Source organism: Cydia strobilella, chromosome 10, assembly GCF_947568885.1.
Source record: "Cydia strobilella chromosome 10, ilCydStro3.1, whole genome shotgun sequence".
In the NCBI taxonomy this organism is placed as follows: Eukaryota; Metazoa; Arthropoda; class Insecta; order Lepidoptera; family Tortricidae; genus Cydia; species Cydia strobilella.
Genome location: NC_086050.1, coordinates 10,937,365 through 10,952,872, shown reverse-complemented (window position 1 = coordinate 10,952,872; position 15,508 = coordinate 10,937,365). Strand labels below are relative to the sequence as shown.

The following is a 15,508-nucleotide window of genomic DNA, read 5'->3' as shown; positions in this document are numbered from 1 at the left end:
TATAAACATGTTACTTACGAACTAATAACAATCTAGAGCGAATTTGCCTACCTAAACGATAAAATCTTTATTAAGAATACAATCTTAAACTATTCGATTTAAATTAACTTAGAATCATCTACTGTCGTGTTAGAGCGTCGCTAACATTTTGTCCCCGCAGTCGAAGACTCCTGGTGTCTGGGTTGCGACGCGATGACCGCAAGCCTACAGGTTGGCCTGCGCAGCGTCCCGTGCCTCGTCCTGATGTCTGCGGAGCGAACCCGTCCGTCGGGTCCATGGTAGACGATCTCGACGACTCCTTTGGGCCACACGCTACGTGGTCCGTTCGGCTCGGATATGATGACCACATCTCCCGGCTGGATCTGTCGCCCTCCGTCATCGGACGACTTGCGTGGTGCCAGAAGTGGGAAGTATTCCTTCGTCCAGCGCCGCCAGAAGTGGTCAGCTAGCGCCTGGGCAGCTTTCCATTGTCTCGTCTCGTTCTCGTCGTAGGCTCCAATCATCGGTAGGTTAGCGTTTTGGAGCAAAAGAAAGTGTGCCGGTGTGAGATTTTCTTCGCTGTCCGGGTCGACGTTGACGTGTGTAAGCGGTCTTCGGTTGACGATATTTTCGATTTCGGTCAATATAGTTTCGAAAACTTCGGGTTTCGGGGCTCTAGTATTGAATGTATAGAGCATTGCTGTCTTCACGGTGCGCACCATGCGCTCCCAAGCTCCGCCTGCCGAGGGGTTGCCGGGGGGAATGAATTTCCAATTCATTCGCTGTTGCACGCCGTAGGTTTGTAGTTGCGGAAGCCATTGTCGGTAGGCCTCACGCAGCTCGTTCGATGCGGCCTTAAAGCACGTTGCGTTGTCGCTATACATGGTGCTCGGCCATCCTCGCCTCGCTGCGAAGCGACGTAGCGCGAGGAGTGCGCTGTCCGTTGACAGGCTGTATACACTTTCCAAGTGTATGGCTCGTGTTGCTAGGCATGTGTACAGACACACCCAGCGCTTCTCTCGTCGTCGGCCTATGGTCACGTACATAAGGCCTAGGTAATCTTGCGCGGTGTAGGTGAATGGCCTCTGGTAAGCCTGTAGTCGCTCGGGTGGTAGGTCGCCAAGAGGTTGCGCGCGCGGCAAGGCTCGGCGTAGCCTGCACAGCGCGCAATCTCGCGCCACAGCTTTCACGGTCGGTCGTAACTGCAAAATCCAATAATTTTGACGCAATTGATTTATAACGGCCTCGTTATGTATATGCGCTGATCGTCTGTGAGCTCGTAGGACCATTAATCTGGTAAATGGATCCCTTCCGTCTAATATAACAGGATGCAGTGATGAGTACAAGACTGGAGCGCTACCTAAGCGGGTTTTCATACGTAGCACGCCGTCATCGCTCAGCTCGGGTGCTAGAGTGTATAATCTCGATTTCTTCTCCAGTTCTCGTCCCGCGTTCAGTGTTCGTATCTCGTCCGGGAAGCTCCTCCGCTGACTATTTTGTAGCCACATATGCTCGGCTCGCTTAATGTGACTTACTTGAAGCTGTAGTCTTCTATTTCTCGTTTTCAATTTCTCTACGAATAGCAACACGTAGGCTGTAGAGTTGATTAGTCGATCGTAGTTACTGAAACGTCGTATGTCCGGTAACACGCTCGATGGGTCCGGTCTCGATGTAGTCGTAGTCAGCGTGGTCTCCGCCTTCACGTTAGACTTCTTTTCAGGGAGGTCTTCACTCGGTTTTTCAGTGATATTTTGACTCGGCCACTCCGCCTCGGGTCGGCGTAGAAATGGCGGGCCTTTATACCAATCGTCGTCGATGTCGATTTTCCTCGTCGGCTTGCCTCGTGTAGCGTGGTCTGCCGGGTTCACGTCGGTCGGCACGTACCTCCACGCTTGTCGGTCCGATTTTTCAGCTATTTCAGCTAAGCGGTGTGACACGAACGGCTTGTAGTTTCGTGCGTCGTCTCTGATCCATCCTAGCAGCACTTGCGAGTCCGTCCAATAACTTACTTTTTCAATATCGTATCTCTGTTCGTTTTTTATTGTGTCTGCCAGTCGGACTCCGATAATTGCAGCTGTCAGCTCCAGCCTCGGCACGGAAAGTACTTTCAGGGGACAAACCCTACTCTTACCCGCCGCCAGGCTGACCTGCACTTCGTGTTCCGCGTTCTCTATGCGCCAATACGCTACAGCGCAATATGCCTCGGTCGATGCGTCTGTAAAAATGTGTAGAGTGTACCTTGTTACTCTACTCGGCGACTCGTATTGCCTCGGAATGCGTAGAGTCGCTACAAATTTCAGTGCTTTCAGCCACTGAAAAAAGTCTTCGGCTTCTTCGTTCGGTAACGGTGCGTCCCATGTCGTCCCTTTCGCCCATACTCGTTGAAAAATAATCTTCGCGCTTATTACGTATTGTGCGATAAGTCCCATCGGGTCGTAAATGGACATTATCGCGCTAAGTAGCTCCCTTTTTGTCGGCAGTCGTTCGCGAGTCTTCACGGCCTCCGGTACACGCAGCATCTTCGTGTTGTAGCCTAGCGTATCGGTGCTAGGGTCCCAGGTCATACCTAGAACGGTCTGCTGTCTCTCGCCTAGATGCGTCGGCTCCTGTGCGTGCAATTCCGGCTCTATACTCGCTAGCAATCGTTCGCTGTTACTCGCGTAGCCTCGCAAGTGAAAGTTCCCTTCGGCGTGAGAGTCTCGTACCTGCGATGATATTCTTAACAGCTCGTTTTCGGTCTTGTATGACGCCACGTAGTCATCCATGTAGTGGTTGTTCTGGATATCGTAGACCGCCTCGGGATACTTATCTGCGTTATCGATCGCATTCCGGTTGCGCACGGAATGCGCGAGAAAAGGTGACGACACGTTCCCAAAACAAACTCGATTAAGTTTGTAAACCTGCGGCTCCATGTCTCTTCTTGTACCTCGCCACAAGAAGAGCTGGCTCTGTTGGTCCTCGGCTCGTATCTGGATCTGAAGAAACATCTCCTGTATGTCCGCTACTACTGCGAAGCTCCATTCGCGAAACCTCAGTAGTATGCCTAACAGGCTCTGTAGCAAGTCCGGTCCCGCTAAGATGTAATCATTCAGACTGTTTCCTTGGCTTTTTGCTGCGCAGTCGAATACGGCTCTCCCCTTTCCTTTGTTGAGGTTAAACACGCTGAAATGCGGCAAAAACCAAGTTCGATCGGTTTGCGGTGGTTCCATTATGCGTTCAGCATATCCTTTTTGTAGTAACTTCCGTATCTGGGCTGCGTAGTCCGCGGCAAAGTCCTTATCGCGTCGCATTCGCGATTCCAGATTATGCAATCTCGATCGTGCCATTGCATAACTCGGTGGTAGCTTCACTTCGTCGGACGCCCACAGTTGTCCTACCTCGTACCGGCCTCTCGTAGTTTTGCGTACCGTAGCGTTGAATATGTCGATGGCTCGCTGATCGCTCGGACTTACATTTTCTTTCTGTGTTACTCCAAGCGCCTCGATCGACCAATGTTTCTTCACTTGCTCGTTCAAGTCTTCGTCGTCGGTACGACAATGCATGACTGTTTGCTCGACGGTACGAATTATACGCGGCATTCTTCCGAAAAATGCCCATCCCAATGGAGTCTTCATCGCGCACGGCTCGTCCTCGCCGCCCTGCCTTATCTCCATGGGAGTTATTAAATGACTAAAGTCACCTCCAATCAGCATCTGTGGTACTCCTGTACCTGTGTAGCACTCGTCTCCTATGTCTGCGAGATGCTCGTACTTCATTAACTCGGCTTTATTGAGCGACTGCGATCTGATTCCCAAACCTTCTACTGTTTTTACGACGATCCCGTGTGCGGTGCCTCCTCGTACAGATCTCACTGTTGCCTTTACCGTTTGCGTGATTGATGTATGCTTCAGATTGCGTATTCCGCGGATACAGAGCGGCTCGTCCTCGCCCACTGCTCCTATCTCGTCCGCGACATCTTGATCTATCATTGATAGCGTCGATCCGTCGTCTAAAAAGGCAAAAATTTGAACTGTACCTTTCGGGCCTGTTACCGTAACAGGTAGCACCTTGAGCAGCACGTTATAGTTCGGGGTCGATGACACGTACACGCGTGGGTCGTTGTCCTCTCGTTCTGAGGGCCGCGGCTCCGCTCTCGCCACTGGCTCGACCGATGACGTAACTCTCGGAGGGGCAACCGCTCGTTGCACAGACAGAGTTACCGCCATTGTAGTGTCTTCGTTTGGCTCCTGCATCGGGTCAGCATGGAGTAATCGATGATGCACGTGCGGGCAGCCTGCCACGCCACACGCTTTCGCCTTACATTGAATCTTGAGATGTTTCGCGTCCATACATCTGTAGCAGATCCTGTTCAGCTTCGCCCATTCCCATCTCGCGCCTATGCTCTGTGTGGCGAGCTTACGACAGTCCGGTGTCGAATGATTGCCCCCACAATACAGGCACGTTGACTTCGCGACGTTTACATGACGAGCGGCGTACGTGACTTTCGGGCCAATCGCGTAGCGGCTCGCGTTCGCGGTAGCCGGAGTGGGGTAGCGCGGCGCGGATGCAGTCAGTCGAGCGCCGGTCGCGCGCGCGTGCGGCGGTGCATACGGGGTCTGTGCGCGCCTCGGGGCCGCGCGAGCGTGACAGAACGACATCTCTTGCTCGCTCTCCTCCATCAGGAAATCCGCGAGTTGTAGAATCTCCGGATCGTCGATGTCCCGATGCCTGGCTACATAGTCGCACCATCTGCTGCGTAAATGAGGCGATAATCGGTCCGTGACTTCTCGTATGAGCATCGGATTATCGGCAGTGTCTTCGGTCGACGTCTATGATTGTTGACACTATGTTCATAATCTTGATTGCGAAAGTGTTGAGATCGTTCGCGCTCGGTCCCAACTGCGGCAGTCTTCGCAAATCTTCGATCGCCTTGTCCAAAAGCACTTCGCTTCGGCCAAACTGCTTCTTCAATATCCGCATTATCATGTCTGGTTTCGTAGCGGTCGATAGGACGTGTGACACGCACGTCTTCGCGTCCCCGCGTAACGCCATACGCAGTCTCGCGACGTTTTCGTAGTCCGTAAACTTGTATCTCTTCGACGTCTCGGTGTACGTATTGTAGAAACTTCGCCACTCACTTACATCGCCGTAGAAGTGGGGCAACTCGAATATATCTTTCGGTGCCGGACGAGCCGCCATTTGCATTCTCTCGAATAACTGCAGCATAGACTCCGCAACCGTACCTTCGTTCGTGAGCTGCGTACGTGCCGTGTGCGGCGTACGGGGCTCGTCCGGTGGCGATAACGATCGCCGACGATCCTCGCGGCTCGGTGAGCGACGTCGAATATGCCGCTCCGCCTGCGTAGGTCGCCTGGGAGTGTCGTAGTCTGGCGGTGGCTCGTTGGCTAACCTTTTGTTGGACTTGACGGGCTCGGTTCGCGTCTTGTCCTGCGATTCGTCCATCCACTTAAGGATTCTTCTTTGTATTTGCGGCTCGATGTCGTCTGGATCGGAAACCGTGTCGGTCGTACTACCTTCTGCACGTATTTGCAGCTTCTGGGTTTCTAGCCGCTTACGAATTAAGTCGGCTTCGAGTTGTAACTCCTTTTTCTTGATCGCCGCTAGCCGCTCGTCCGCTTCCAACTCGATCTGGGAGACTCTGGCTTCGACGATAGTACTCGCGCACGAACGCACGGAATGAGAGCGGGTAGGGGCATACGAGGTGCTTGCCTCCCTAGGAGTTACCTGCGGTTGTGACGTCGTATAGTCTCTGGTGACTGTCTTCGGATGACGTGACGGTATCGGTGTCGGTCTCGATAGACGCCGTAAGCGCTTCTTGAGATCCTTGCTCCACAGCATCATTGTATCTTGCGATGGAGACCTCGGTGGCCTCGGTAAGTCCCCAAACCTGGGTTCGATCGGTGGTAGCGCGGCCGCTGCGCCGAGCGGCTCGGCACTCGCAGCGCGCTGATTGGTCCTTTCTGCGCCGGTCGACTCGGCAGGTGGAGGGGAGAGACGCTCCGCGTCGGCGCCTCCGGCCCTCTCTGCAGCTACGCGGGCGAGCTCACGCGCTTGAGCCGCCGCCGCGCCCTCGTCTAGGAAGCGCTGCCTGTCTTCGTCGATCCGCGACGCTGACTTCGACCTCGTTTTTACCATATTGAGAGACATGGGCTTGAACACGACGTCTCGATGGGCTGACAGGAAATCCGGCTCGAAGGACCAGAAAATAATGCAGTCCGCGACGCACTATAGCCTCCGGAGCTCAGTTGTAGAGTCTGGTCGCTGGCACGCCCTGCCGCCGCCACTCGTACTGCCGAGACGTGTCCGTTCCCACGCCAACTCACCCTCGAAGGACCAGGATAACTATCCACGAATTCGAATTAAACTAATTACGACACTTGTAAAAACTGACTTTTATTAATCGCGGTACAAGGTATAAAAATACTCCTAACACGGTAACTGAGAGTAGAACGACTGAGCACTTTAAACTTCTTCAGGTTTTCTTGAGGACTTTTTGATAGTAGAAGCTGCTTTTCCGATACTGTGCTTTCCCAGTCGTCCTTCCCTGTATTTATACGAAAATTTAAGAAAAGGAAAGCTCCTACGATAAGGAGATAAGATCGATTTCCATTCGTTCGATTCGAAGGGCTCTGATTGGCTAATGACGCTATCCGGCCGTCATCGCCTCGATTTTAGTTATCTCGTTATCGCTTACATTATGTTTACTTAATTAATCACGTAATTATCGAATTAAAACTTATGTATCCTAACATCTAAACCATTAGGCTACTCGATTAGCGAATCTCTTCTGTTCTGCTCGGTAATACTCACACAATACGGGCTATTGTCCGCTCGCGTCGAGGACAATAGCGCGGGTTTTTTGCCCTTTCGCTGGCCGAATACAATACTTTGGCTAGGCCTATGACAATAGTACCTGCACTGATCGATAAACGATATTATTCTCTACGATTTCTACATACATTATTATGGTCGGATATTTATAATTTACGTGATATTTGATCGAACGTACTAACTCCATAGTAAAATCTGAGCGATATCGAAATGCTCGGCGGATTTTGTGTGACCAATGAGAAGTTGATCGTGCGTCCTGCTCATTCTTACCTATCCTTGTCTACATTTTCTTATGATTGGCTATAATTCGTGAGCCAATTAACGAATCTACATTTTAATCTCTTTCTAATGCTTTATCTCACTCTTTTTACTATGGGATTAGGAATTCAAGGGAAATAATTTGACCTTTTCTTATGAAATCGAATGAAACCTAGATACATAACTAATCCTAGGCTATAAAATAACGCGTATAAACATGTTACTTACGAACTAATAACAATCTAGAGCGAATTTGCCTACCTAAACGATAAAATCTTTATTAAGAATACAATCTTAAACTATTCGATTTAAATTAACTTAGAATCATCTACTGTCGTGTTAGAGCGTCGCTAACAGTTTCGTCTTAGCAACATTTTACATGAAAATGTTTTTGTGGGTTCTACAGCTAAATATACATCTAGAAAGACATGTAATAGCACTCAACTTTTTTTATTTATTTGAAAAAAAAAACAAAAATAGAAGCGTGACAGAGTGGTTAAAAACAAGACAACGAAAAGAATTTTGACTAGTTTACAAGCCTCTAGGCACTGACAATAAGGTCGTGTAAATATATTTTTGGAGCGTTGGCTTGTAAAGTTGTTTGTAAATTCGACTGAACCTAGTAGATTATATATTATTTTTATTTTTTATTTTTCTTTAAAAAATAAAAATAATATAAAACCTAGTAGATTATATATTAGTACAGATTACTCGTCGTAGATTACTCGGTGTGGCGAAAAAATTTTTGGCGCATTGTTCTATGTGCTTGTTAGTAAGTCAGCATAGACTTACTAACAAGCTGTTTCAAAATTCCTGATTGCTAAATTTAGAGAGCTAAATGTATATAATGATTCATTATTATAAGATACTCTTTTCGCACTTAACACCGGCCCTGAATCAGAACTGTTGTCGGCAAGGCTGCACAACTGTCATGTTCTTGAACTCGCGCTACAATTACACCGAAGGCAATCACTGAACGTCCAAATATCTATACTTATCTGCATCTCGCAATCTTTACATGCATTACTCTATGTTGTCATATCGTCCAATGGGCTGTTTACTATCGAGTCCAATATACTCTTTTACTAATCTCTACGATATGTCAAAATGATTGTTACTATGCATGGACTTAGTAAGAGACGCAACGACGATATAGTTAGTACAAATGTGGTGATGGTGCATAATTGGTTTTCATCGTATTTTCTCAAAAACGTTCGTATTTGTCATGCTACTTCAGTCAACCTCAGTGACCTCAGTACTTTTGTACCGAGACTGTCTGAAATAGCAAGAGACGTTCGTACGTTTCCGTGAAAATACGACGGAAAATAATTATGCACATTTGTATGGTGATTGACTTTACTTCTTTTAGCTGACTTTTGTAGATTTAAAATTATTGAAAGCGCAACAAGATGTATTACTTTATTTTTATCGTTTATTTTAGTATAAAGGTGATATTCGGAAGTGCGAGGTCAGCTGAGCAGCGTTACTGGTGCATGGTACAGCTTTACTGCTGCGGCGTTGCAGCAGCGGTAAACGACGATGTCATTGTTAATTTCCTTGATTGATAGATGGATAATCCGTTTATTTGTTTTCCACAATACACCCAGAAAATACAAATAATAAAATGACAATAATAAACAGATAATACAAAATCAAACAAGAGAAACACAGATTTTTACAAAATTGAAATAGAAATAAAAAATGCATTGAAATACCGTTCCATATATATAAAAATGCTGTGTGCGTCGCACCCTTTATGTTCTGGCTCAGTATTACGCGCTTCACCCTATGGGAGAGGCACTGATATTCTGCCAGGACCAGATCCTCGATACCTAAGTTGCGTCGCTGTAGTAGCTGCATTGCAGTCGTGATAAGAACGTTCAATCTGTCACTCATTTTATCAAGAAGATTGATGCAACGTAACGCTGCTGCGGTCGCAATCCGAAAGTCATCTGTAAAAATTTCATGACTGCCTGAAATATAAATCGCGTATATTGAATTTATACTACCGTTTAATCCGTTTTCATAGTTTTATTTCATGAGTAACTATCGCGGTAGTCGAAGACAATATTATGCCTTAAAACAATTAAATTTATACAGTAATCTAGCCTAATGGGATAGTTAAATTGGGAAGTTACGAGTATGGCGGTTCGATTGCATAATTATTCATGACATATTTGTGTATGGCTCTTTGGTTGATTTGACAGACAGTGTAAATCTTTCTTGGGATATTAAAGTAAGTCCCTTAGCCTTTTATAAAATCAATCAAACAATTTAATAAAATTATAAAAATAAATCACTACTAAAAAACCTCAATATTTGTAGCAATTAGGTACAGTGTATGTATATGCCGCTATGAAGAAAATCTATTCCTAATCGCACTTAAACTATCGTGAGACATATTTCAAAATATTTAGAAATAATAGTGAGTAAAAACCGTACTGATCTAAATATTTTAAAATCTATTCCTGTTACTAAATAGGTATCGCAAAATTTTATGAAACAGTTTTATCATCAAAAGGCGCATCCTGATCAAAAAAGATATTATTGAAGATTGATTAATCTCAGTGTGGTTCACGCGTTATATACCAGTGGGAGCAGGATGCAGACAGAAAAAGTTAATATCATATTTATAAAATCTGAATTCATCTCTAGGTGTTTTTCATTAATCTTATTTAGCCGCGAGCGAGGGGTGTTACGGTAAATTAAGATCAGAAAGATTAGGTATCTGATGTAGGTACACTTAAATATGGGCTTGGCTTTAGTAATATGCGTATCCATGTTAGGATTCATAAATAATTAAGTATGTCACATGGTATAAATTTTAAAAGCCACCGGTCCAGTTTAGTATAGTGGGTATTAATATTAAACAAGAAAAAGTAAATCTCCGACTGTTTTGACTTGACTGTTTGTTCTTCTGTTAATTCTTTATTTCAGACCATGTCCATATACAATTGAATTACATGTAAAATTAATATTAAATTATATAATAAATTACATTTGTTAGTAGCAGTATGAAGTCTTACAACTAAGGTTAGTATACACAAGGGTATATATAGGTATATATGGGTAGTATGTGTTACTTTTTTATGGCTAATAATTACATACCTTTAATCCACGTCATTACCATTACCATTACCAGTATTACTATCAAACTATGTACCCATTACTAATAAAGCCTTTGAAATGATAAACTGTCCAATAACATCGCCTTGGCAGCGAACTATTTTATTTAATAACTTAGTTTACTAGTTATTTATTTAATAACTTAGTTAAGAATTAGCTTTAAGTTTTTTGGTCGGGGGCTAAAAATGAACGGTCTCGCTGAGTTTTATCCATTTTACTGCACTAATATTTGTAAATTCTACCTGATTTTTTATTGTACTTGCAATTCACTGTTTTTTGTGTTGGTTAACAAAATATATTTTTATTTTATTTTTTATAATCCGATTTCATAGTTTTATTTCATGAGTAGCTATCGCGGTAACCGAAGACAATATTATATACGTTTTAAATCTTAAAAGACTCGTTAAACAATTTTAATTGTGTCATTTCGCAACTTTGAGTTTAATAGTTTCACATATAAGTTTTAATATTAAATGTTTTGTATTTTAAGGGTATTTCGACATCCGGAGTTTTAAGCTATTGTTGAAATGTAACTTTTGGTGACTACGTTGTTTAAATGAGTTTTGTTTTTAGAGTTCTCAGCAAGGAGTTTTTTTTATTACATAATAGAATTGTTTCACATATATAAATTATTTTACAGCGCTAATAATATCTACAAAAATACACTTAAAAAACAAATAAAATATATTTTTAGTACAATTATTTTGAAATCAACAAAATTTATTAAAAGGAGGTGTATTGTAGCGTCATTGAGTTTTCATACTAACTGCATTTTGGAAATTATTTTGATGTTTCCTATAGAGTTAACGGCCTCCTAGCCTAGTGGGTAGTTACCCTGCTTACGACGCAGGAGGTCACGGGTTCGAATCCTGGCAAGGGCATTTATTTGTGTGTTTATCACAAATATTTTTTCCTGAGTTATGGATTTTTCTATGTATATACAATTAAAATGTAAAATAAAAACGGAAAAGCGATGATATCAGCACAAAAATTATTCTTGGCCATTGTTCAGCGCATCTGAGACAGCAGAGGGTGCAATTACGCGGTAATCTGTATTACGCCGTATTGGCAGACACGGCGCGCGGGTTAGGCGGCGCGCCAATGCTCTGTTACTGTTATTACTCTGTGTTTTAGAGTGTTTTAGTATGTTTCGTTATTAATTTTGAATTCAGTTCCTATTTCATTTTAAGCCTCTCGTATGCAGTGGTAACTGATGTGGCTCCTCAACACATTGGGCCATCATACTGGCATACTAAGATGGGCCAGCGTGTAGAGGGTAGTGGTGGTGTCGGATAGCTTATGGCGCGCCTGTCAGTTTTTCGTCCGCACATCAAAGGTAGTGGGCCAGCGATGGTGCGTACGCATCTACACGTGGCACGTGGCCTATTCCATAGTGCGTGCTCTCAACCATCGCATAGCCATCTCGCTAGTCCCGCGCTGGGCAATCGTGTAGAGGAGCCATAATGCTCTGCTAGAGCTAACAAAGACAGCAGTTATAATAAGATAAGTAAGCTACTAATGTTTAGTACCAAAAATATATAAATAAGAATAAAATCGGCAATTTTATTACGAACTATTTTGAGTTTATTAAGGAGTTGGTTCTGATTTGTGAGCTAAACTGCTGACGAAGAGACGGTCTGAGGACGGTACCTTCAAAATCACGCATAACGTATTAAGTATATATCATAAATCTATTAAAACTGGTTACACTTTATTTACACAGCTAGGTACCTTACAAAAAGTTATTATTTTAATTGTAAACTATTGCAATTACCGTTTTTGTATGTCCTAGATCTCCCAAGGTCTAATGCAAATAATCAAATGTGGTAGAAGTTGATTGCCTACTTAAGAAAATTGCTACCGAACCTACTTGGCATTATAACATTTATAAACTGAACATGCATGCGGCTGAGTGAATAAACTAGTCAGCTGGGGAAACGGAACATATGCTACGTGTACGGTTCGCAAAGACAATTTAGCTTTAATTTTGTATTTTTGTACAGATCTTGAAATAATTTATTGACAAGGATGAAGGGCCAAAAACCTTAACTTAATATCTTAGCAATAAGTTTGTGTGTGTGTGTAGTTAGGTTAATAGGTAAAAACAAAGATGCCTCGATTAATCTATTTATCTAACATATTAACCTACTTACTACTACTACTACTAGGTATATTATAATTAAATACCTACAATAAAACTATGAAAACGGATTATATCGCGTATATTGAATTTATAATACATCCCGACGTTTCGAACTCTTTACAGCGTTCGTGGTCAACGGGTGACTCCCCCCCGGGGACGGGGGATGTATTATAAATTCAATATACGCGATATAATCCGTTTTCATAGTTTTATTTCATGAGTAACTATCGCGGTAACCGAAGACAATATTAAATACCTACAGTTGAAAAACTTACGTTCATCCTGGTTGTATTTTCAGATGTTGCTTTTGAGTCCAGGGCCTAGAGATTGCCCCCGGGCTAAATTTATATGTCGAGAACCGGAAATTCCCGGTTACGAGTTTGTATAAAAAACCAGTCTCGGGAGCACATCCCACCAGGGTTCGATTTCTGGCTTTATCTTCTCCACTTCGCACGTTCTTCGGTAACCTCTTTTGTAAGTCTATTGATACAAATGTCATCTTTCGCAACTTGCCGACAGCATGTACGAGTTGTAGACCGTAATTTTATACATAGTACTCATCCATACCTACATTCATTTGTACTACGGTTAATATTTTGTATTCGGACGGGTTTAAATTTACTAATAGTACAGTAGTCACTGCATAGATATTGTTAAAACATGTTGGAAGCCCAATGAAAGCAGCTTTCATGTAAGATTAACCGATACCAATTATTTACCTAATTAACATTGTTTGTCAAAGCTCGTGATATCGCATATTACTTACTTTGTGACATTGCCATTTAAATTACAACATTTACCGTTAACATGGTTAATTTGTAAACAGCAACCTATCTTTTGTTACATTTGTTACGTACAATCGGGGACATTCGCGGTGAACCACTTAAGAACATTTTTACCTCGATCCTTACGAGCGAGCTAAACTCCGCCTCCCATAGAGATAACCAATTACAATCCATTAAGGTTTTTTTTATCTTAATAATGAAAAGGGTCAAATGGCTCGAAATTATGTGAACACGACTTTATTGTCTAAGGTATAAGAGCGTACACATATTTTTGGAACTTTGGGAATGTATATATATATATATATTTATGCCCTTGACTGTAATGAGACAAACAATAGGTAGTAAGGACAGTTTATTAGTTGTTGTTGTTTAGGCTAAGCTTCGCCTCCCCATAAATGTAACTAATTAGGATGCATTTTGGATTCCTTATCTTAGTTTGAAAATGCCGGCCGTCACAAAGATAATGGACGACAATAAACTTTATCTGAGCTAACCTTTTTTTTTTCAACACCCACATTTTTAAGTGCCATGGTCATCACTTTCATGATATCGCCTGACCGTCTGAAAGACGTTTAAATGATTTTTGCACTTAAGGTGGTTCACCGGGAATCTCTGCGATTGTACGTTATGTAATGATCTTTGTACTTTTTGACCTAAATTTGAAATCCAATGAACTAAGACTATTTTTACTGATTTGTATCGCGTATGTGCGTATAGTGTATTTAAAATACACCCCGACGTTTCGAACCCTTTACTGCGTTCTCAATCAGCGGGAGACTGAGGAAAAATATATTCACCTCTGTCAAAATTACAATGTACAAAACTACCCATAAGTACGTATACAAAAATAGTGAACAAAAAGTTTGGAGGTCGCGGCAATCGAATACAATAATAAATCGTATGTTTTAGTTATCTACCAAAAAGGTACATAAATGCAGTTACAGTACATAATATAAAGTTAAGAAATACTAGATTAATTTGAAGTTAAAGTAGATACTTAATTATATACTCGTAGTCTGACACGGGCGTAGGTATCTGTCGACACAAAATATGAGTTATCTTAGAACGGTCTGCAAAATAACCGTTCATTCTGAGGCTTTTTTATAAAATACTGGGTCATTGTTCCAAGTGATGTGTTATTTTGAGTTTATGAAATATTTTATATCGCAGTTAACCATTTTTTAGCGACGAGCAGTTTTACATCGCCCATGCGTAGTTAGCGCTTATCGCATTCGCAGATGAGGTCAGGCCGCGTAGCCAACATGCCATTCGCTTACGCTCCGTAGCGATCGAAACGCAACTGTCACTGTCGCACTAATATGGAAGAGTGATAAAGAGACACAAAGCGTTTCGTTGTCGTAGCGATAGTGATTGTCATCTTGGCTAGGCCGGCTGTGCACCGCACGCATTTAAAATTCAAACATTTAATCCGTAGGGCTCAGGGGCACATGTCAATAAAAATACAGTACCTAGCATAATTTGGTTACATCAGTCACTTTGGTAAAAATTAGGTACAAAATAATAATCTTAAACATAAATGAGCTACATCAGGGTGCCCAGCGGCAGATTCACGGTTACAAATTCAAATAATTTTCGAACACGAATTGCGAGGGGAATTGGGAGGTTTAGTTTCGTGAGTGTTGCGGATTGATTAGTGACAATGGATGGCTGGCCAGCAGAGCATAGTGGCGTACCGTACCAAAGGATTTTCAATTAGTACGTCAGGATCAAAATTAACGTATCTGATTACGCGTCAAAAGTAATCGAATTTTAAACTAAAAGAAACTAAATTATACGGTGCCTGCATTAAAAGCTACACATTTTAACAAATGTCAACTGTGTGACAACAATGTAGAGTCGCCAGCAGATATATCAAATATTTCTAAACAGGACTAAACTTCAATAAATTATGCACATGCAAATACATATCAATTATATCATAACTATTAGTTAATGCCATAAATATCTTAGCTCGCTGTTATTCGATAATTTCTTCGCATACTTCCAGCCAAAAATATTTGATCGCACGAAATGTCAATCATATCTAAGCAATAAAGGCGTTCACAAAGATCTGCGCATTTGAAAAAAATATACCTTATATCATTGCGTTGCGTTAAGGTTGAAAAATGATAGCTGTCAAATTTTTGTATCTACTCACAATACTCTGGTGCGCAGGGTGAGGGCCAGCACCAACAGTATCCTGAAAATGATCTCGAGCAGACTGAACTGTCCGTACATGAATCGGTGCTGCACAGTCGCAAGTGGAGGTGTTCAGCGGTGATCCATGAACGGACAATAATAATAATAATATAATGTAATGTAATTTAATTTTCAATTTAATTTTTAATTGTTATTTTATTGTATTATAAACCTACTAACCTTAGTT

The 15,508-nt window shown here is 42.6% G+C and overlaps 2 protein-coding genes across 2 annotated transcripts in view; both read right to left on the bottom strand.

The window, feature by feature from the left end:
- The window catches only part of LOC134744939 (mucin-5AC-like), a 403,822-nt gene that overhangs the window by 342,507 nt on the left and 45,807 nt on the right, over positions 1–15,508 (bottom strand). The window lies entirely within an intron of this gene.
- On the bottom strand, positions 141–4,757 carry LOC134744941 (uncharacterized). The gene has a single exon (XM_063678888.1). It carries the CDS (start codon positions 4,755–4,757, stop codon positions 141–143), a length of 4,617 nt encoding a protein of 1,538 aa, XP_063534958.1.